The following is a 22,549-nucleotide window of genomic DNA, read 5'->3' as shown; positions in this document are numbered from 1 at the left end:
AGTATGGTAACAGTATTTTTTATGGTAGTTTTACTATGAAATACAGCAACTACTGGATAATTGTTGCCACTAAGTTACTGTTAATTTGACAATAAACATTGTACAGTGTTGACTGAATCTGCACATGGTTTGTCTTAAAGCATATTAAAAACACCAGACAAATAAACAATAAATGTAAATTTAAATACAGAAATGCATTTCCATTTTACATATTACATTTTATATTGAATAATGCTACAAAACAGCTTTCATATTACAGTACTGTACTGCTAAATCTACAGCAACATTTAACACTGATGAACTCTTTTGTTCATTTTCAGATGTTTGTTTAATTAAATGCTCAATAGTGTGAGATCTAATGTTGTGGCCGATCTAGGCTACAGTTTACATTTACATTAAATCTGTACACAAACCTTATAGGTGATTTATTCCCTCTTAGAAAACACTGCCAAAAAAACAACAAAATTATGTAAATGAAAATTATGTAGAGTTTTAACCATAATTCGGCTTTGGTTTTCACTGTTCATGTTATAGCCAGGCCTATAAATTATTACTAATAATATATATGTGTGTTAATCAGTTATCATCATCATTAGTGTTTAGTAGATCAGCTGACAGAAGAAAGTCAGCCACAGAATGAGATGGATGACAATCAGTGAATCATTGAATATGAATAGAAGAAATAGATTTGATCAGTGAAGTAAAACATAAAATCTTTTTGCTTATTACTGTGTTTCATGGAATTAGTTATTGATCTGAAGCTCATTTCATCAGAGCTGCTGATATAATGACACACAGTGTGTCAGGTTTGAGTTTAGCACATCACATGTGTGGACTAACATGCCTCATCATGACTATCTATCGAAACAAACACTCATTAAAGACATATAATCTCACTTAACCGTTAAATCCTGTTCTGTCCAGCTGTTCACCGTTGTTGTGCTGCCTGTGTTAGTGTTTATTTCGGGTCCTTGTATCTTTTGGTCATTCGTTTTTTTTTTTTGTTTTTTTTTTATATTTTAAAATATTAAATATGAGGTCGATGGCGTTTCTGACGGTGGTGCTTCTCCGCTCTCACCTGCTGGCCTGTCATATTTTATAAAAATATAATATATATATATATATATATATATATATATATATATATAAATTTAATATAGAAATGAAAAAACGGCACCTTTTTCGTTTTTTATTTTGTTTAAACAACGATTTGACGATTTGGTAAACGATTTGAATGTGGCTACTGTTGGAGCACACCTGATCTCTTCTGGAAGCTGGTTCCAGCTGCGGCTGGCGTAACAGCTAAAAGCAGACTCTCCTTGCTTTGAGTGAACCCTTGGTATTTCTAAATGACTTGATCCTGATGATCTGAGTGATCTGTTAGGTTTATATTCTATGAGCATATCTGCAATGTATTGAGGTCCTAGACCATTGAGTGATTTATAAACAAGTAACAGTACTTTTAAAAAAAATTAATTCTAAATGCAACTGAAAGCCAGTGCAAGGACCTGAGGACTGGTGTGATGTGTTCATGTTTTCGGGTTCTGCTTAGAATCCTGGCAGCAGCGTTCTGTACGAGCTGCAGCTGTCTTATGGTGTTTTTGGGAAGACCAGTGAGGAGCCCATTACAATAATCCACCCGGCTGGTGATGAAAGCATGAACAAGTTTCTCTAAGTCTTGACTGGAGACAAAGCACCTAATTCTTGCAATATTTTTGAGATGATAATACGCTGATTTAGTTACTGTCTTTACATGGCTACTGAAACTCAGGTCTGACTCCAAAATCACACCAAGATTCCTGACTTGATTTTTAGTTGTTTGACCCCTAGAGTGAAGGTACATGTTCACTTTGAAAACTTCATCTTTGTTTCCAAACGCAATGACTTCAGTTTTGTCTTTGTTTAACTGAAGGAAGTTTAGACACATCCAATTTTTAATTTCATCAATGCACTGGCACAGGGAGTCAATGGGGCAGTAGTCGTTAGGTGATAGGGCTAGGTAAATCTGGGTGTCATCTGCATAGCTGTGATATGCAATTTGGTTCTTTCTCATTATTTGGCTCAGTGGCAGCATATATAGGTTGAACAGGAGGGGTGCAAGAATTGAACCTTGAGGGACTCTGCATGTCATGGATGTCCACTCAGACTTATGGTCACCGATACTCACATAATAACCTCTCCCTTCTAAGTATGACCTGGACCATTTAAGGACCATCCCAGAAAGCCCAACCCAGTTTTCCAGCTTGTCAAGAAGAATGTTGTGATCGACAGTGTCAAATGCAGCACTGAGGTCGAGTAGAACCAGCACTGATAATTTACCTGAATCTGTGTTTAGGCGAATATCATTTAATATCTTTAAGAGTGCTGTCTCTGTGCTGTGATGCTGTCGGAAACCAGATTGAAAGTTGTCAAAGTATCCATTCAAGCTTAAGAACTTGTTCAGCTGATTGAAAACAACTTTTTCAATGATCTTGCCTATGAAAGGAAGATTTTAGATTGGTCTGTAGTTGTTCAATATGGCGCTATCCAGATTGCTCTTTTTCAGGAGGGGCTTAACAACTGCAGTTTTCAGGGATTTTGGAAAAGTCCCAGAGAGAAGTGAGGCATTTACCACTTCTAGGAGATCTGCTTCTAAACAGTTAAACACGCTTTGAAAAAAGATGTGGGAAATGTGTCAAGGGCGCAGGTTGATGTTTTAAGGTGCTGTACTGTTTCTTCCAAGTGATCCAGTGATGATAATTGTGATCCAGTGATGATGATTGTGATGCAGTGGTGATGATTGTGATGCAGTGATGATGATGATTGTGATGCAGTGATGATGATTGTGATGCGGTGATGATGATTGTGATGCGGTGATGATGATTGTGATGCAGTGATGATGATGATTGTGATGCGGTGATGATGATTGTGATGCAGTGGTGATGATTGTGATGCAGTGATCCAGTGATGATGATTGTGATGCAGTGATGATGATTGTGATGCGGTGATGATGATTGTGATGCAGTGATGATGATGATTGTGATGCGGTGATGATGATTGTGATGCAGTGGTGATGATTGTGATGCAGTGATGATGATGATTGTGATGCGGTAATGATGATTGTGATCCAGTGATGATGATTGTGATGCAGTGGTGATGATTGTGATGCAGTGATGATGATGATTGTGATGCGGTAATGATGATTGTGATCCAGTGATGATGATTGTGACGCTCTGATGATGATTGTGATCCAGTGATGATGATTGTGATGCAGTGATGATGATTGTGATGCGGTGATGATGATTGTGATGCAGTGATGATGATGATTGTGATGCGGTGATGATGATTGTGATGCAGTGGTGATGATTGTGATGCAGTGATGATGATGATTGTGATGCGGTAATGATGATTGTGACGCTCTGATGATGATTGTGATGCAGTGGTGATGATTGTGATGCAGTGATGATGATGATTGTGATCCAGTGATGATGATTGTGACGCTCTGATGATGATTGTGATGCAGTGATGATGATTGTGATGCAGTGATGATGATTGTGATGCTCTGATGATGATTGTGATGCAGTGATGATGATTGTGACGCTCTGATGATGATTGTGATCCAGTGATGATGATTGTGATGCTTTGATGATGATTGTGATGCAGTGAAGATGATTGTGATGCAGTGATGATGATTGTGATGCTCTGATGATGATTGTGATGCAGTGATGATGATTGTGACGCTCTGATGATGATTGTGATCCAGTGATGATGATTGTGATGTGGTGATGATGATTGTGATGCAGTGCTGATGATTGTGATGCAGTGATGATGATTGTGATGCAGTGCTGATGATTGTGATGCAGTGCTGATGATTGTGATGCAGTGATGATGATTGTGATCCGGTAATGATGATTGTGATGCAGTGATGATGATTGTGATCCAGTGATGATGATTGTGATCCAGTGATGATGATTGTGATCCAGTGGTGATGATTGTGATGCAGTGATGATGATTGTGATGCTCTGATGATGATTGTGATGCAGTGATGATGATTGTGACGCTCTGATGATGATTGTGATCCAGTGATGATGATTGTGATGCTTTGATGATGATTGTGATGCAGTGAAGATGATTGTGATGCAGTGATGTGTGTGTCTTTCAGCTGGTGGGTTTTGGCCTAGTCTCTCTGGGAATGTGGCTCCTGTTCGGCGCTGAAACCAGAGGATTGTTCGACATCGATCTGAACACAGCACAGTTCACTATCGGTTCGTCCTTCTATGATTTCTCATTTGACATCTGTTGAACTGTTGATATCTACACTCTCTTTATGCTGACACTCTTTCAGTCTGTAAGTTTATCCATGATTTGATGTGTTCTGTCTGTCATCTGTCAGGTGTGGCGGTGTTGGTCGTCACCGGTGCACTGATGCTGCTGGTCGCTGTTATCGGCGATTGTGGCGCATGTAACCACAGTAAATCTGCTCTTGGTGTGGTGAGGAAAATACTCATATTGTCAGACCTGAATTAGATGAACTCTGTTTATGTACTGAATAAACATTTCTGTTTTTCTGATGTTCAGTTTTCTGGCCTGCTGTCCTTTCTGATCATCATTGAAATTGCAGCTGGTGTGATGGCCTTCATGTGGAGTGAAACGGTAAACAGACAAAGAGATCATGAGCACATATCTGTATAATAGGACAGATTTGAAGGCAGTTGTGTGTTTATTGTGTTGTAGTTGTCAGAGGAATTGGCGAATTTCTACGCTACAATTTATGCTCAGTATGTGTACACCAGGAGTCCCGGTCAAGCCATGACCCTCAAACTACTCCACAACGCTGTAAGCCACTCACACACTCACACACACACACACACACACACACACACACACATTGGTACTTCAATCGTTATGATGACATTCCATAGACATAATGGTTTTATAATCATCAAATCCAATTTAACCTCTAGCCCTAAACTTATTCATCACAGACAAATGTCTGCATTTTTAATAAAAAATAATTTAGTATGTTTATCTAGTTATTTGAATTATGAGGACATACAGACGTCCTGTAGAGGTGAAACCTGAATACATACTATATTATGAAGACATTGAGTGGAAACATTATCTAACAGCTGTGTGTGTCTGTCTGCTAGTTTGACTGCTGTGGCATCGGTGGACTGATAGAAGTGCTTGTGCGTGACACCTGTCCAGAAGGCAACTTCCTGAAGCAGCTCTCATTTCCTGTGAGTCACTTCCTGTTTGAATTAAGGCCCATTGTCAGTGTAGTTGTGCTGTGGACTCACTATTCTTTTACATTTAGAAGGATTTTGAAAACTACTATAGTTACATTAATCATCCATTGTATGAACAATTGGTCTTTACTTTTATTTATGTGTGATGATAGAGGAACGAAGCTAACACTCATCTCTGTGTGTGTGTGTGTGTGTGTGTGTGTGTGTTAGAGCTGTCCCAGTGTGATCCGGGACATGTTCAAGTCAAGCGCTCCGCTGTTGTTGGGAGGTTTCCTAGGGACGGCAGGAATCATGGTGAGTCCATCTGAAAACACACTGGAGTTTATGTCCGTTCACATCCACTCACACTGGAAGTGTGTCCAGAGCTGCAGCATGCTGATCGTCTGTCTTTGTGTATTTGTCTGCATGTGTTCCCGCTCCTCATCAGGTGGTGGCACTGGTGTGCAGTGTTGTTCTCAGCCAGGGGCGCCGCTAGCAATTTTGTGCCCTATTAAAAAATATGAGGTTGGGCCTCCAACCACACCCATTCCGCACCAAACATACAAGCCAACCTAGCTATCCAAAATGTTTGTCTGCAATTTAATAATACTGACCTATTACCTTTGCTATTGCTTTTGACCAGTAGGTATCAGTATTTAGTCAGAGACCTACCATGGCTATTGCACTAGCAGATGATTTATTTATGCAAATGTAAATGTAATACAGTACAGTATTCAAATATTCATAGAAAATGCAACATTCTTAAACAATGATTAAACATACATTATATTAAACACAAACATATATAAAAATAGTTCAATATGCAATACACTGCAACAGTGACTTAACAGTCAATTAGACACAACATAAATTAGAAAATTGTCTTTTGTTTAACCTGCCAGTGACTTAAATGCCAAAACAATTTGCAGGGAGTTTGATTGACATGATCTAACCAATCTTAGTGCCGAATCTGCTGTTTTGTCCGATGATCGGTTCACGAGCCGCTTAAACTGAGGAGCTACAGTGATCTGTCATGACACATTAAGGAACCACATATGGTTATTTGTTTAAATTTTTCAAGAAATTACAAATTTAGAAATTTGAGACTGTGTTTCATATCAGAAATCACCTGCTCTGTCTTGTCTGTCGACGCGTTGTCAGTGTCCTCTTTGCTCCGCAATGTATTTTTCACAGCTTAAGAGTGGCTTGGTCGGATGTAGCAACAGTAGCCTAACTAAAGTTGTCGGGTCTTTGCGAACATTCAATTGTTGGTATAATTTTGCTGGAAATGTAGAAATAAGCCGTTGTTTTGTTTTATTTGTAACTCTATAATTTCTATTACATTGCTACTAATACTATTTCTACTAATAAAACTTATCTCTGGGGGCACCAAAAGTTTGTGGGCCCTTAGAATTGTCCTAACTTTCCCCCCTTAGTGGTGCTAACTGTTCTCAGCAGAGACTCTTACGCATCTCCTCCTGCATACGTGCTCCTCACCTCCTAGCCATCAGTCCTGATTCCTCCAGCAGCCCAGCAGATATAATCTCTTTCTCTTTCTTTCTCTCTCTCTCTCTCTCATTGTGTGAGTGGATGTGTGTGAGAGCATTTCTAATTGTTGCATATTGTTGCTTTTCTACTCTTTCTTTATTTCTGAAACATACTGAGATAAATCTTTTTTTTAATTTTTTTTATTTGTTTTTTTGGTGTTGTTTGGTAAGTTTAGGTCAGTTTAGGGAGTTTTTTTTTTCTGTGCTGCCTTTTTTGCTTTCCGCATGGAGGGAACGATGTCGGTTTCCCTCCGGAATGGGTTTAGATGCGTACCGGAGACGACCGCTTCGATTGAGGACATATTGATTGTAGTTGGTGATCAGGTTGGTCACGAAAATATAAATTCAACTTCACAAATGAACAAAGCATGCTTTTTTTTTGAAGACTGAACAACTTGTCAATCAAGTAATCGAAAATGGGCTTTATGTGAAAGGAAATTTATTTAAAGTGAAGTGATTGTTAAAGAATTGTCTCATTTTGGGAAAGTAGTCAGTTAAGATGATACCTTAAGGATGTATAAATCCAGTGCTAAAACATGTACTGTCATTTAGAAGTTCACATGTTTTTAAATTCTCAGGATAAAAATCTAGATGGACTTTTAGAGTGAATGTTCCTATGTGTTATATGCAAGCACTGTGAAAGCTTAAGGTGCTTTGAGTATGGTGATATTAGCCACAATAATTCCTGTGTCTGCAAAGAAATAGACCAGAGGAGCCTCGGATAAGAGAAGAACAAGAGGTGGAAAATGAAGCTACAATGGAGAGTCAGGGTGACCAGAATCAGGGACCAGAGAAAGTTTCAGAAGGCCAAAGTGTGAATACTGGTGAAATTAATGAAGTGAGTGCAATTTCTAGTGAATCTGCTTTTTTTGCAAGAAGCCTTGTTGTAGTAGCAAAATAGGCTTAAAAGCAGTAACTGCTGCTAAAGATCTGGTTCCTGATGAGGCCTTATCAGTGAGTCAGGATGTAAAGGTGGTGACTGTTGTGGAAGATCTGGTTCCTGATGAGGTCTCACCAGTGAGTCAGGATGTAAAGGTGGTGACTGTTGTTGAAGATCTGGTTCCTGATGAGGCCTTACCAGTGAGTCAGGATGTAAAGGTGGTGACTGCTGTTGAAGATCTGGTTCCTGATGAGGTCTCACCAGTGAGTCAGGATGTAAAGGTGGTGACTGTTGTTGAAGATCTGGTTCCTGATGAGGCCTTACCAGTGAGTCAGGATGTAAAGGTGGTGACTGCTGTTGAAGATCTGGTTCCTGATGAGGCCTTACCAGTGAGTCAGGATGTAAAGGTGGTGACTGCTGTTGAAGATCTGGTTCCTGATGAGGTCTCACCAGTGAGTCAGGATGTAAAGGTGGTGACTGTTGTTGAAGATCTGGTTCCTGATGAGGTCTCACCAGTGAGTCAGGATGTAAAGGTGGTGACTGTTGTTGAAGATCTGGTTCCTGATGAGGTCTCACCAGTGAGTCAGGATGTAAAGGTGGTGACTGCTGTTGAAGATCTGGTTCCTGATGAGGCCTTATCAGTGAGTCAGGATGTAAAGGTGGTGACTGTTGTGGAAGATCTGGTTCCTGATGAGGTCTCACCAGTGAGTCAGGATGTAAAGGTGGTGACTGCTGTTGAAGATCTGGTTCCTGATGAGGTCTCACCAGTGAGTCAGGATGTAAAGGTGGTGACTGCTGTTGAAGATCTGGTTCCTGATGAGGCCTTACCAGTGAGTCAGGATGTAAAGGTGGTGACTGCTGTTGAAGATCTGGTTCCTGATGAGGCCTTACCAGTGAGTCAGGATGTAAAGGTGGTGACTGCTGTTGAAGATCTGGTTCCTGATGAGGTCTCACCAGTGAGTCAGGATGTAAAGGTGGTGACTGCTGTTGAAGATCTGGTTCCTGATGAGGCCTTACCAGTGAGTCAGGATGTAAAGGTGGTGACTGCTGTTGAAGATCTGGTTCCTGATGAGGTCTCACCAGTGAGTCAGGATGTAAAGGTGGTGACTGTTGTTGAAGATCTGGTTCCTGATGAGGTCTCACCAGTGAGTCAGGATGTAAAGGTGGTGACTGCTGTTGAAGATCTGGTTCCTGATGAGGCCTTATCAGTGAGTCAGGATGTAAAGGTGGTGACTGTTGTGGAAGATCTGGTTCCTGATGAGGTCTCACCAGTGAGTCAGGATGTAAAGGTGGTGACTGCTGTTGAAGATCTGGTTCCTGATGAGGCCTTATCAGTGAGTCAGGATGTAAAGGTGGTGACTGCTGTTGAAGATCTGGTTCCTGATGAGGTCTCACCAGTGAGTCAGGATGTAAAGGTGGTGACTGCTGTTGAAGATCTGGTTCCTGATGAGGCCTTACCAGTGAGTCAGGATGTAAAGGTGGTGACTGCTGTTGAAGATCTGGTTCCTGATGAGGTCTCACCAGTGAGTCAGGATGTAAAGGTGGTGACTGTTGTTGAAGATCTGGTTCCTGATGAGGTCTCACCAGTGAGTCAGGATGTAAAGGTGGTGACTGCTGTTGAAGATCTGGTTCCTGATGAGGCCTTATCAGTGAGTCAGGATGTAAAGGTGGTGACTGTTGTGGAAGATCTGGTTCCTGATGAGGTCTCACCAGTGAGTCAGGATGTAAAGGTGGTGACTGCTGTTGAAGATCTGGTTCCTGATGAGGCCTTATCAGTGAGTCAGGATGTAAAGGTGGTGACTGTTGTGGAAGATCTGGTTCCTGATGAGGCCTTATCAGTGAGTCAGGATGTAAAGGTGGTGACTGTTGTGGAAGATCTGGTTCCTGATGAGGCCTTATCAGTGAGTCAGGATGTAAAGGTGGTGACTGTTGTGGAAGATCTGGTTCCTGATGAGGCCTTATCAGTGAGTCAGGATGTAAAGGTGGTGACCGTTGGGGAAGATCTGGTTCCTGATGAGGCCTTATCAGTGAGTCAGGATGTAAAGGTGGTAACTTCTGTTGAAGATATGGGTATTGATGAGGCCTTATCAGTGAGTCAGGATGATGGAGTAAAGGATGATGATTATTGCTCTGATATATCTGATTGTCCAAAAGTAGGTGATAATTTATACACTTTGAAACAGATCAATGAGTTTTTGGATGAAACAAAAGGTAGAAAGGTAAATGTTGCTGATTGTTTCCCAGATACTGACAAATTCGTTGCTTCAGTTGTGGGCAAGTAAAACGTATAATTTTTCTGTGTTATCACAACAGAAACGCTTTCGATAAGGCAAAAGAAAAGAGTAGGAAAGGAAATGAGGGGAGAGTTTTTAAAATAATTATAATGGCCGTTTGTCTGCCTCTTTGTTTTTCCTTTCTTCACTGTTTTTCCTTCCTTTTCTGTCTCATGGAGCCATTGCGAGTAGCATCTTTGAACACAAATGGCCTTAGAGATAGGAGAAAACAAGTCTTGCTTTCAGAATGTTTAAAATTAAATAAATATGACTCAAAAACAGTTTTTATCCAATAGCTGTAGTTATGAATAATTATTAATATTCCCCCTTTGAGTTAATTTGCTACAAGGTTTTCTATTCTATTCTATTCTATTCTAAATAACCTTATTGCATCTTCACTCTGGCATAAAATTGCTATCTTGGACCCTCCTCTTAACTTTATCAAAGATATCCAAAGACAATTGGTTAATTTTTTATTTTGGTTTGACATAAAAATGTCTGTTTTCTGCCCATTTATTGGCTGAATTTGCCTATTATAAACTTATTGGAAAATTAGAAAATTACTCACTTTTCAGGAAGTTTGGTGCTTAAATGGAATTTTATGCATGATAAGTGATGGTTGTTTGGAAATTAATTTGTAATTTTATAGAGTATGTAATACTAATACAGTTTTAAACTCTCGAAAACAAGGGTGTGTCAGTTTTCTGGGGAAATGAAGAATTCGTAATGTATAATCCTGTGCTGTCTGTAAAAATTTTAAAATCTGTTTCAATGAGAAATGCATTTGTAAGAGCAGGTCTCTGCAAGGTTTCAGCTTTTTGGAGTAAGGTGTTTTTTATTTTATTTTGATGATTGTGTAATTTTGTAAATTTGTTTTTAAATTGTCATTAAAGGGTTTTGAAAAGTCAAAAGTCTCTCTAACACACTCTCTCTCACTCTCTGTCTGACAGTTGGTGGCGCTGTTGTGCAGCTCCATTCTCTACAGGTTGCCTGTCCACTCCAAGATACAAACTGTCTACTCGTCTCCTGCCTACTACTGAGAGCCGACCTGGGGTGTGTTTCCCGAAGGCATCGTTAGTCAACTATGGTCGTAAGTCCAATTGAACTCTAGTGGTAACGACGGAACTTGCGACCACAGTTCGCTTTGGGAAATGCACCCCTGACCCTCCACTCTTCTGTCTGATGGAGGGATGAACACTTTCTTCAGCCGCACAGGTCAAGGAGAACCACACCTGAGTGTGTGTGTGTACCATCCAGAAATTAGTGTATTAAAAACGTTTTTTTCTTGGTTATGCAATCGTTCCATTTTATCACTCTGCAAACATTATGGGAATGTTACATTTGAATGTTTTCAAACTTTCTAAAACAAGTAGAAACATTTAAAAAATGTTAAAGTACATCCAAACAGAAAGTTTCAGAAAATCATTCCATGAACAAAGTATAGATAATATTTTTGTACTAATGCTTTGAGAACATTATTAAAGACCAGATAACTTTAAACAAATTGTTTGTTTATAACTTTGAGAAAACGTTGCCAGAATGTTAGAAAGGTCCCTGTTAGCTGTGCAGAAACATGTTCAGACACAACCTCTGTTACAATCCTGTCCTGAATATTTCATTTTCTTGTCTTGTTGTACAATTAAAACTTAATTTTTACTGAAAAACATTAAAGAAACTTCCAGAAACCCGTCTCAGTCAAGTGTGTTTCATCAAATGTTGAGCTGGATGGCGATGAGGGGTCAAAGGTCAGGGGTCATCAAATCTGTGATCGGCACATGAAACAGTGAGAAGATCATGCTGTTCTCTGTGGGAGAGAGAAAGAGATGAAGATGAGGTGTGGATCTGTGTCGAATTAAAGTGTTTTCAGAAGTGTCCCAGTCTCACCACAGATTGAAGGACTCAATCATCCTCAATATGTCACACACACTTCAAACTGACATGAAATCAGCTGGTGGGTTTTGGCCTAGTCTCTCTGGGAATGTGGCTCCGGTTCGGTGATAAAACCAGAGGATTCTTCGACATCGATCTGAACACAGCACAGTTCACTATCGGTTCGTCCTTCTATGATTTCTCATTTGACATCTGTTTAACTGTTGATATCTACACTCTCTTTATGCTGACACTCTTTCAGTCTGTAAGTTTATCCATGATTTGATGTGTTCTGTCTGTCATCTGTCAGGTGTGGTGGTGTTGGTCGTCACCGGTGCACTGATGCTGCTGGTCGCTGTTATCGGCGATTGTGGCGCATGTAACCACAGTAAATCTGCTCTTGGTGTGGTGAGGAAAATACTCATATTGTCAGACCTGAATTAGATGAACTCTGTTTATGTACTGAATAAACATTTCTGTTTTTCTGATGTTCAGTTTTCTGGCCTGCTGTCCTTTCTGATCATCATTGAAATTGCAGCTGGTGTGATGGCCTTCATGTGGAGTGAAACGGTAAACAGACAAAGAGATCATGAGCACATATCTGTATAATAGGACAGATTTGAAGGCAGTTGTGTGTTTATTGTGTTGTAGTTGTCAGAGGAATTGGCGAATTTCTACGCTACAATTTATGCTCAGTATGTGTACACCAGGAGTCCCGGTCAAGCCATGACCCTCAAACTACTCCACAACACTGTAAGCCACTCACACACTCACACACACTCACACACACACACACACACACACACACACACACACACACACACACACACACACACACACAAACACACATTGGTACTTCAATCGTTATGATGACATTCCATAGACATAATGGTTTTATAATCATCAAATCCAATTTAACCTCTAGCCCTAAACTTATTCATCACAGACAAATGTCTGCATTTTTAATAAAAAATAATTTAGTATGTTTATCTAGTTATTTGAATTATGAGGACATACAGACGTCCTGTAGAGGTGAAACCTGAATACATACTATATTATGAAGACATTGAGTGGAAACATTATCTAACAGCTGTGTGTGTCTGTCTGCTAGTTTGACTGCTGTGGCATCGGTGGACTGATAGAAGTGCTTGTGCGTGACACCTGTCCAGAAGGCAACTTCCTGAAGCAGCTCTCATTTCCTGTGAGTCACTTCCTGTTTGAATTAAGGCCCATTGTCAGTGTAGTTGTGCTGTGGACTCACTATTCTTTTACATTTAGAAGGATTTTGAAAACTACTATAGTTACATTAATCATCCATTGTATGAACAATTGGTCTTTACTTTTATTTATGTGTGATGATAGAGGAACGAAGCTAACACTCATCTCTGTGTGTGTGTGTGTGTGTGTGTGTGTGTGTGTTAGAGCTGTCCCAGTGTGATCCTGGACATGTTCAAGTCAAGCGCTCCGCTGTTGTTGGGAGGTTTCCTAGGGACGGCAGGAATCATGGTGAGTCCATCTGAAAACACACTGGAGTTTATGTCCGTTCACATCCACTCACACTGGAAGTGTGTCCAGAGCTGCAGCATGCTGATCGTCTGTCTTTGTGTATTTGTCTGCATGTGTTCCCGCTCCTCATCAGGTGGTGGCACTGGTGTGCAGTGTTGTTCTCAGCCAGGGGCGCCGCTAGCAATTTTGTGCCCTATTAAAAAATATGAGGTTGGGCCTCCAACCACACCCATTCCGCACCAAACATACAAGCCAACCTAGCTATCCAAAATGTTTGTCTGCAATTTAATAATACTGACCTATTACCTTTGCTATTGCTTTTGACCAGTAGGTATCAGTATTTAGTCAGAGACCTACCATGGCTATTGCACTAGCAGATGATTTATTTATGCAAATGTAAATGTAATACAGTACAGTATTCAAATATTCATAGAAAATGCAACATTCTTAAACAATGATTAAACATACATTATATTAAACACAAACATATATAAAAATAGTTCAATATGCAATACACTGCAACAGTGACTTAACAGTCAATTAGACACAACATAAATTAGAAAATTGTCTTTTGTTTAACCTGCCAGTGACTTAAATGCCAAAACAATTTGCAGGGAGTTTGATTGACATGATCTAACCAATCTTAGTGCCGAATCTGCTGTTTTGTCCGATGATCGGTTCACGAGCCGCTTAAACTGAGGAGCTACAGTGATCTGTCATGACACATTAAGGAACCACATATGGTTATTTGTTTAAATTTTTCAAGAAATTACAAATTTAGAAATTTGAGACTGTGTTTCATATCAGAAATCACCTGCTCTGTCTTGTCTGTCGACGCGTTGTCAGTGTCCTCTTTGCTCCGCAATGTATTTTTCACAGCTTAAGAGTGGCTTGTCGGATGTAGCAACAGTAGCCTAACTAAAGTTGTCGGGTCTTTGCGAACATTCAATTGTTGGTATAATTTTGCTGGAAATGTAGAAATAAGCCGTTGTTTTGTTTTATTTGTAACTCTATAATTTCTATTACATTGCTACTAATACTATTTCTACTAATAAAACTTATCTCTGGGGGCACCAAAAGTTTGTGGGCCCTTAGAATTGTCCTAACTTTCCCCCTTAGTGGTGCTAACTGTTCTCAGCAGAGACTCTTACGCATCTCCTCCTGCATACGTGCTCCTCACCTCCTAGCCATCAGTCCTGATTCCTCCAGCAGCCCAGCAGATATAATCTCTTTCTCTTTCTTTCTCTCTCTCTCTCTCTCATTGTGTGAGTGGATGTGTGTGAGAGCATTTCTAATTGTTGCATATTGTTGCTTTTCTACTCTTTCTTTATTTCTGAAACATACTGAGATAAATCTTTTTTTTAATTTTTTTTATTTGTTTTTTTGGTGTTGTTTGGTAAGTTTAGGTCAGTTTAGGGAGTTTTTTTTTTCTGTGCTGCCTTTTTTGCTTTCCGCATGGAGGGAACGATGTCGGTTTCCCTCCGGAATGGGTTTAGATGCGTACCGGAGACGACCGCTTCGATTGAGGACATATTGATTGTAGTTGGTGATCAGGTTGGTCACGAAAATATAAATTCAACTTCACAAATGAACAAAGCATGCTTTTTTTTTGAAGACTGAACAACTTGTCAATCAAGTAATCGAAAATGGGCTTTATGTGAAAGGAAATTTATTTAAAGTGAAGTGATTGTTAAAGAATTGTCTCATTTTGGGAAAGTAGTCAGTTAAGATGATACCTTAAGGATGTATAAATCCAGTGCTAAAACATGTACTGTCATTTAGAAGTTCACATGTTTTTAAATTCTCAGGATAAAAATCTAGATGGACTTTTAGAGTGAATGTTCCTATGTGTTATATGCAAGCACTGTGAAAGCTTAAGGTGCTTTGAGTATGGTGATATTAGCCACAATAATTCCTGTGTCTGCAAAGAAATAGACCAGAGGAGCCTCGGATAAGAGAAGAACAAGAGGTGGAAAATGAAGCTACAATGGAGAGTCAGGGTGACCAGAATCAGGGACCAGAGAAAGTTTCAGAAGGCCAAAGTGTGAATACTGGTGAAATTAATGAAGTGAGTGCAATTTCTAGTGAATCTGCTTTTTTTGCAAGAAGCCTTGTTGTAGTAGCAAAATAGGCTTAAAAGCAGTAACTGCTGCTAAAGATCTGGTTCCTGATGAGGCCTTATCAGTGAGTCAGGATGTAAAGGTGGTGACTGTTGTGGAAGATCTGGTTCCTGATGAGGTCTCACCAGTGAGTCAGGATGTAAAGGTGGTGACTGTTGTTGAAGATCTGGTTCCTGATGAGGCCTTACCAGTGAGTCAGGATGTAAAGGTGGTGACTGCTGTTGAAGATCTGGTTCCTGATGAGGTCTCACCAGTGAGTCAGGATGTAAAGGTGGTGACTGTTGTTGAAGATCTGGTTCCTGATGAGGCCTTACCAGTGAGTCAGGATGTAAAGGTGGTGACTGCTGTTGAAGATCTGGTTCCTGATGAGGCCTTACCAGTGAGTCAGGATGTAAAGGTGGTGACTGCTGTTGAAGATCTGGTTCCTGATGAGGTCTCACCAGTGAGTCAGGATGTAAAGGTGGTGACTGTTGTTGAAGATCTGGTTCCTGATGAGGTCTCACCAGTGAGTCAGGATGTAAAGGTGGTGACTGTTGTTGAAGATCTGGTTCCTGATGAGGTCTCACCAGTGAGTCAGGATGTAAAGGTGGTGACTGCTGTTGAAGATCTGGTTCCTGATGAGGCCTTATCAGTGAGTCAGGATGTAAAGGTGGTGACTGTTGTGGAAGATCTGGTTCCTGATGAGGTCTCACCAGTGAGTCAGGATGTAAAGGTGGTGACTGCTGTTGAAGATCTGGTTCCTGATGAGGTCTCACCAGTGAGTCAGGATGTAAAGGTGGTGACTGCTGTTGAAGATCTGGTTCCTGATGAGGCCTTACCAGTGAGTCAGGATGTAAAGGTGGTGACTGCTGTTGAAGATCTGGTTCCTGATGAGGCCTTACCAGTGAGTCAGGATGTAAAGGTGGTGACTGCTGTTGAAGATCTGGTTCCTGATGAGGTCTCACCAGTGAGTCAGGATGTAAAGGTGGTGACTGCTGTTGAAGATCTGGTTCCTGATGAGGCCTTACCAGTGAGTCAGGATGTAAAGGTGGTGACTGCTGTTGAAGATCTGGTTCCTGATGAGGTCTCACCAGTGAGTCAGGATGTAAAGGTGGTGACTGTTGTTGAAGATCTGGTTCCTGATGAGGTCTCACCAGTGAGTCAGGATGTAAAGGTGGTGACTGCTGTTGAAGATCTGGTTCCTGATGAGGCCTTATCAGTGAGTCAGGATGTAAAGGTGGTGACTGTTGTGGAAGATCTGGTTCCTGATGAGGTCTCACCAGTGAGTCAGGATGTAAAGGTGGTGACTGCTGTTGAAGATCTGGTTCCTGATGAGGCCTTATCAGTGAGTCAGGATGTAAAGGTGGTGACTGCTGTTGAAGATCTGGTTCCTGATGAGGTCTCACCAGTGAGTCAGGATGTAAAGGTGGTGACTGCTGTTGAAGATCTGGTTCCTGATGAGGCCTTACCAGTGAGTCAGGATGTAAAGGTGGTGACTGCTGTTGAAGATCTGGTTCCTGATGAGGTCTCACCAGTGAGTCAGGATGTAAAGGTGGTGACTGTTGTTGAAGATCTGGTTCCTGATGAGGTCTCACCAGTGAGTCAGGATGTAAAGGTGGTGACTGCTGTTGAAGATCTGGTTCCTGATGAGGCCTTATCAGTGAGTCAGGATGTAAAGGTGGTGACTGTTGTGGAAGATCTGGTTCCTGATGAGGTCTCACCAGTGAGTCAGGATGTAAAGGTGGTGACTGCTGTTGAAGATCTGGTTCCTGATGAGGCCTTATCAGTGAGTCAGGATGTAAAGGTGGTGACTGTTGTGGAAGATCTGGTTCCTGATGAGGCCTTATCAGTGAGTCAGGATGTAAAGGTGGTGACTGTTGTGGAAGATCTGGTTCCTGATGAGGCCTTATCAGTGAGTCAGGATGTAAAGGTGGTGACTGTTGTGGAAGATCTGGTTCCTGATGAGGCCTTATCAGTGAGTCAGGATGTAAAGGTGGTGACCGTTGGGGAAGATCTGGTTCCTGATGAGGCCTTATCAGTGAGTCAGGATGTAAAGGTGGTAACTTCTGTTGAAGATATGGGTATTGATGAGGCCTTATCAGTGAGTCAGGATGATGGAGTAAAGGATGATGATTATTGCTCTGATATATCTGATTGTCCAAAAGTAGGTGATAATTTATACACTTTGAAACAGATCAATGAGTTTTTGGATGAAACAAAAGGTAGAAAGGTAAATGTTGCTGATTGTTTCCCAGATACTGACAAATTCGTTGCTTCAGTTGTGGGCAAGTAAAACGTATAATTTTTCTGTGTTATCACAACAGAAACGCTTTCGATAAGGCAAAAGAAAAGAGTAGGAAAGGAAATGAGGGGAGAGTTTTTAAAATAATTATAATGGCCGTTTGTCTGCCTCTTTGTTTTTCCTTTCTTCACTGTTTTTCCTTCCTTTTCTGTCTCATGGAGCCATTGCGAGTAGCATCTTTGAACACAAATGGCCTTAGAGATAGGAGAAAACAAGTCTTGCTTTCAGAATGTTTAAAATTAAATAAATATGACTCAAAAACAGTTTTTATCCAATAGCTGTAGTTATGAATAATTATTAATATTCCCCCTTTGAGTTAATTTGCTACAAGGTTTTCTATTCTATTCTATTCTATTCTAAATAACCTTATTGCATCTTCACTCTGGCATAAAATTGCTATCTTGGACCCTCCTCTTAACTTTATCAAAGATATCCAAAGACAATTGGTTAATTTTTTATTTTGGTTTGACATAAAAATGTCTGTTTTCTGCCCATTTATTGGCTGAATTTGCCTATTATAAACTTATTGGAAAATTAGAAAATTACTCACTTTTCAGGAAGTTTGGTGCTTAAATGGAATTTTATGCATGATAAGTGATGGTTGTTTGGAAATTAATTTGTAATTTTATAGAGTATGTAATACTAATACAGTTTTAAACTCTCGAAAACAAGGGTGTGTCAGTTTTCTGGGGAAATGAAGAATTCGTAATGTATAATCCTGTGCTGTCTGTAAAAATTTTAAAATCTGTTTCAATGAGAAATGCATTTGTAAGAGCAGGTCTCTGCAAGGTTTCAGCTTTTTGGAGTAAGGTGTTTTTTATTTTATTTTGATGATTGTGTAATTTTGTAAATTTGTTTTTAAATTGTCATTAAAGGGTTTTGAAAAGTCAAAAGTCTCTCTAACACACTCTCTCTCACTCTCTGTCTGACAGTTGGTGGCGCTGTTGTGCAGCTCCATTCTCTACAGGTTGCCTGTCCACTCCAAGATACAAACTGTCTACTCGTCTCCTGCCTACTACTGAGAGCCGACCTGGGGTGTGTTTCCCGAAGGCATCGTTAGTCAACTATGGTCGTAAGTCCAATTGAACTCTAGTGGTAACGACGGAACTTGCGACCACAGTTCGCTTTGGGAAATGCACCCCTGACCCTCCACTCTTCTGTCTGATGGAGGGATGAACACTTTCTTCAGCCGCACAGGTCAAGGAGAACCACACCTGAGTGTGTGTGTGTACCATCCAGAAATTAGTGTATTAAAAATGTTTTTTCTTGGTTATGCAATCGTTCCATTTTATCACTCTGCAAACATTATGGGAATGTTACATTTGAATGTTTTCAAACTTTCTAAAACAAGTAGAAACATTTAAAAAATGTTAAAGTACATCCAAACAGAAAGTTTCAGAAAATCATTCCATGAACAAAGTATAGATAATATTTTTGTACTAATGCTTTGAGAACATTATTAAAGACCAGATAACTTTAAACAAATTGTTTGTTTATAACTTTGAGAAAACGTTGCCAGAATGTTAGAAAGGTCCCTGTTAGCTGTGCAGAAACATGTTCAGACACAACCTCTGTTACAATCCTGTCCTGAATATTTCATTTTCTTGTCTTGTTGTACAATTAAAACTTAATTTTTACTGAAAAACATTAAAGAAACTTCCAGAAACCCGTCTCAGTCAAGTGTGTTTCATCAAATGTTGAGCTGGATGGCGATGAGGGGTCAAAGGTCAGGGGTCATCAAATCTGTGATCGGCACATGAAACAGTGAGAAGATCATGCTGTTCTCTGTGGGAGAGAGAAAGAGATGAAGATGAGGTGTGGATCTGTGTCGAATTAAAGTGTTTTCAGAAGTGTCCCAGTCTCACCACAGATTGAAGGACTCAATCATCCTCAATATGTCACACACACTTCAAACTGACATGAAATCAGCTGGTGGGTTTTGGCCTAGTCTCTCTGGGAATGTGGCTCCGGTTCGGTGATAAAACCAGAGGATTCTTCGACATCGATCTGAACACAGCACAGTTCACTATCGGTTCGTCCTTCTATGATTTCTCATTTGACATCTGTTTAACTGTTGATATCTACACTCTCTTTATGCTGACACTCTTTCAGTCTGTAAGTTTATCCATGATTTGATGTGTTCTGTCTGTCATCTGTCAGGTGTGGTGGTGTTGGTCGTCACCGGTGCACTGATGCTGCTGGTCGCTGTTATCGGCGATTGTGGCGCATGTAACCACAGTAAATCTGCTCTTGGTGTGGTGAGGAAAATACTCATATTGTCAGACCTGAATTAGATGAACTCTGTTTATGTACTGAATAAACATTTCTGTTTTTCTGATGTTCAGTTTTCTGGCCTGCTGTCCTTTCTGATCATCATTGAAATTGCAGCTGGTGTGATGGCCTTCATGTGGAGTGAAACGGTAAACAGACAAAGAGATCATGAGCACATATCTGTATAATAGGACAGATTTGAAGGCAGTTGTGTGTTTATTGTGTTGTAGTTGTCAGAGGAATTGGCGAATTTCTACGCTACAATTTATGCTCAGTATGTGTACACCAGGAGTCCCGGTCAAGCCATGACCCTCAAACTACTCCACAACACTGTAAGCCACTCACACACTCACACACACTCACACACACACACACACACACACACACACACACACACACACACACACACACACACACACAAACACACATTGGTACTTCAATCGTTATGATGACATTCCATAGACATAATGGTTTTATAATCATCAAATCCAATTTAACCTCTAGCCCTAAACTTATTCATCACAGACAAATGTCTGCATTTTTAATAAAAAATAATTTAGTATGTTTATCTAGTTATTTGAATTATGAGGACATACAGACGTCCTGTAGAGGTGAAACCTGAATACATACTATATTATGAAGACATTGAGTGGAAACATTATCTAACAGCTGTGTGTGTCTGTCTGCTAGTTTGACTGCTGTGGCATCGGTGGACTGATAGAAGTGCTTGTGCGTGACACCTGTCCAGAAGGCAACTTCCTGAAGCAGCTCTCATTTCCTGTGAGTCACTTCCTGTTTGAATTAAGGCCCATTGTCAGTGTAGTTGTGCTGTGGACTCACTATTCTTTTACATTTAGAAGGATTTTGAAAACTACTATAGTTACATTAATCATCCATTGTATGAACAATTGGTCTTTACTTTTATTTATGTGTGATGATAGAGGAACGAAGCTAACACTCATCTCTGTGTGTGTGTGTGTGTGTGTGTGTGTGTGTTAGAGCTGTCCCAGTGTGATCCTGGACATGTTCAAGTCAAGCGCTCCGCTGTTGTTGGGAGGTTTCCTAGGGACGGCAGGAATCATGGTGAGTCCATCTGAAAACACACTGGAGTTTATGTCCGTTCACATCCACTCACACTGGAAGTGTGTCCAGAGCTGCAGCATGCTGATCGTCTGTCTTTGTGTATTTGTCTGCATGTGTTCCCGCTCCTCATCAGGTGGTGGCACTGGTGTGCAGTGTTGTTCTCAGCCAGGGGCGCCGCTAGCAATTTTGTGCCCTATTAAAAAATATGAGGTTGGGCCTCCAACCACACCCATTCCGCACCAAACATACAAGCCAACCTAGCTATCCAAAATGTTTGTCTGCAATTTAATAATACTGACCTATTACCTTTGCTATTGCTTTTGACCAGTAGGTATCAGTATTTAGTCAGAGACCTACCATGGCTATTGCACTAGCAGATGATTTATTTATGCAAATGTAAATGTAATACAGTACAGTATTCAAATATTCATAGAAAATGCAACATTCTTAAACAATGATTAAACATACATTATATTAAACACAAACATATATAAAAATAGTTCAATATGCAATACACTGCAACAGTGACTTAACAGTCAATTAGACACAACATAAATTAGAAAATTGTCTTTTGTTTAACCTGCCAGTGACTTAAATGCCAAAACAATTTGCAGGGAGTTTGATTGACATGATCTAACCAATCTTAGTGCCGAATCTGCTGTTTTGTCCGATGATCGGTTCACGAGCCGCTTAAACTGAGGAGCTACAGTGATCTGTCATGACACATTAAGGAACCACATATGGTTATTTGTTTAAATTTTTCAAGAAATTACAAATTTAGAAATTTGAGACTGTGTTTCATATCAGAAATCACCTGCTCTGTCTTGTCTGTCGACGCGTTGTCAGTGTCCTCTTTGCTCCGCAATGTATTTTTCACAGCTTAAGAGTGGCTTGTCGGATGTAGCAACAGTAGCCTAACTAAAGTTGTCGGGTCTTTGCGAACATTCAATTGTTGGTATAATTTTGCTGGAAATGTAGAAATAAGCCGTTGTTTTGTTTTATTTGTAACTCTATAATTTCTATTACATTGCTACTAATACTATTTCTACTAATAAAACTTATCTCTGGGGGCACCAAAAGTTTGTGGGCCCTTAGAATTGTCCTAACTTTCCCCCCTTAGTGGTGCTAACTGTTCTCAGCAGAGACTCTTACGCATCTCCTCCTGCATACGTGCTCCTCACCTCCTAGCCATCAGTCCTGATTCCTCCAGCAGCCCAGCAGATATAATCTCTTTCTCTTTCTTTCTCTCTCTCTCTCTCTCATTGTGTGAGTGGATGTGTGTGAGAGCATTTCTAATTGTTGCATATTGTTGCTTTTCTACTCTTTCTTTATTTCTGAAACATACTGAGATAAATCTTTTTTTTAATTTTTTTTATTTGTTTTTTTGGTGTTGTTTGGTAAGTTTAGGTCAGTTTAGGGAGTTTTTTTTTTCTGTGCTGCCTTTTTTGCTTTCCGCATGGAGGGAACGATGTCGGTTTCCCTCCGGAATGGGTTTAGATGCGTACCGGAGAC

At 40.2% G+C, this 22,549-nt stretch overlaps 3 protein-coding genes across 3 annotated transcripts; all 3 read left to right on the top strand.

Moving 5' to 3' along the window:
* Nucleotides 1–4,168: 4,168 nt before the first annotated feature.
* On the top strand, nt 4,169–5,703 carry LOC137002907 (CD9 antigen-like). Its single transcript, XM_067362847.1, has 7 exons — nt 4,169–4,244; nt 4,373–4,470; nt 4,558–4,632; nt 4,714–4,815; nt 5,130–5,219; nt 5,439–5,522; nt 5,656–5,703. The coding sequence occupies exons 1-7, from the start codon at nt 4,172–4,174 to the stop codon at nt 5,701–5,703; spliced, it is 570 nt and encodes a 189-aa protein (XP_067218948.1). The 5' UTR covers nt 4,169–4,171.
* Nucleotides 5,704–11,885: 6,182 nt separating this feature from the next.
* LOC137002898 (CD9 antigen-like) lies at nt 11,886–13,463 on the top strand. The gene is made up of 7 exons (XM_067362836.1): nt 11,886–11,958; nt 12,087–12,184; nt 12,272–12,346; nt 12,428–12,529; nt 12,888–12,977; nt 13,199–13,282; nt 13,416–13,463. The coding sequence occupies exons 1-7, from the start codon at nt 11,886–11,888 to the stop codon at nt 13,461–13,463; spliced, it is 570 nt and encodes a 189-aa protein (XP_067218937.1).
* A 6,162-nt stretch (nt 13,464–19,625) lies between these two features.
* On the top strand, nt 19,626–21,218 carry LOC137002892 (CD9 antigen-like). The gene is made up of 7 exons (XM_067362827.1): nt 19,626–19,715; nt 19,844–19,941; nt 20,029–20,103; nt 20,185–20,286; nt 20,645–20,734; nt 20,954–21,037; nt 21,171–21,218. The coding sequence occupies exons 1-7, from the start codon at nt 19,643–19,645 to the stop codon at nt 21,216–21,218; spliced, it is 570 nt and encodes a 189-aa protein (XP_067218928.1). The 5' UTR covers nt 19,626–19,642.
* The last annotated feature ends 1,331 nt before the right edge of the window (nt 21,219–22,549 follow it).

The sequence above is a fragment of the Chanodichthys erythropterus genome, chromosome 3, assembly GCF_024489055.1.
Source record: "Chanodichthys erythropterus isolate Z2021 chromosome 3, ASM2448905v1, whole genome shotgun sequence".
Classification (NCBI taxonomy): Eukaryota; Metazoa; Chordata; class Actinopteri; order Cypriniformes; family Xenocyprididae; genus Chanodichthys; species Chanodichthys erythropterus.
This window is presented reverse-complemented; position numbering and strand designations above follow the sequence as displayed.

Coding starts and splice junctions, on each gene's coding strand:
- LOC137002892 (XM_067362827.1), top strand. CDS start 19,643: ATGTGGCTCCGGTTCGGTGATAAAACCAGAGGATTCTTCGACATCGAT. Junction 20,287..20,644: donor TCAAACTACTCCACAACACT/GTAAGCCACTCA, acceptor TCTGTCTGCTAG/TTTGACTGCTGTGGCATCGG. Junction 20,735..20,953: donor TGAAGCAGCTCTCATTTCCT/GTGAGTCACTTC, acceptor TGTGTGTGTTAG/AGCTGTCCCAGTGTGATCCT.
- LOC137002907 (XM_067362847.1), top strand. CDS start 4,172: ATGTGGCTCCTGTTCGGCGCTGAAACCAGAGGATTGTTCGACATCGAT. Junction 4,471..4,557: donor GTAAATCTGCTCTTGGTGTG/GTGAGGAAAATA, acceptor TCTGATGTTCAG/TTTTCTGGCCTGCTGTCCTT. Junction 4,633..4,713: donor CCTTCATGTGGAGTGAAACG/GTAAACAGACAA, acceptor ATTGTGTTGTAG/TTGTCAGAGGAATTGGCGAA.
- LOC137002898 (XM_067362836.1), top strand. CDS start 11,886: ATGTGGCTCCGGTTCGGTGATAAAACCAGAGGATTCTTCGACATCGAT. Junction 11,959..12,086: donor CACAGCACAGTTCACTATCG/GTTCGTCCTTCT, acceptor GTCATCTGTCAG/GTGTGGTGGTGTTGGTCGTC. Junction 12,530..12,887: donor TCAAACTACTCCACAACACT/GTAAGCCACTCA, acceptor TCTGTCTGCTAG/TTTGACTGCTGTGGCATCGG.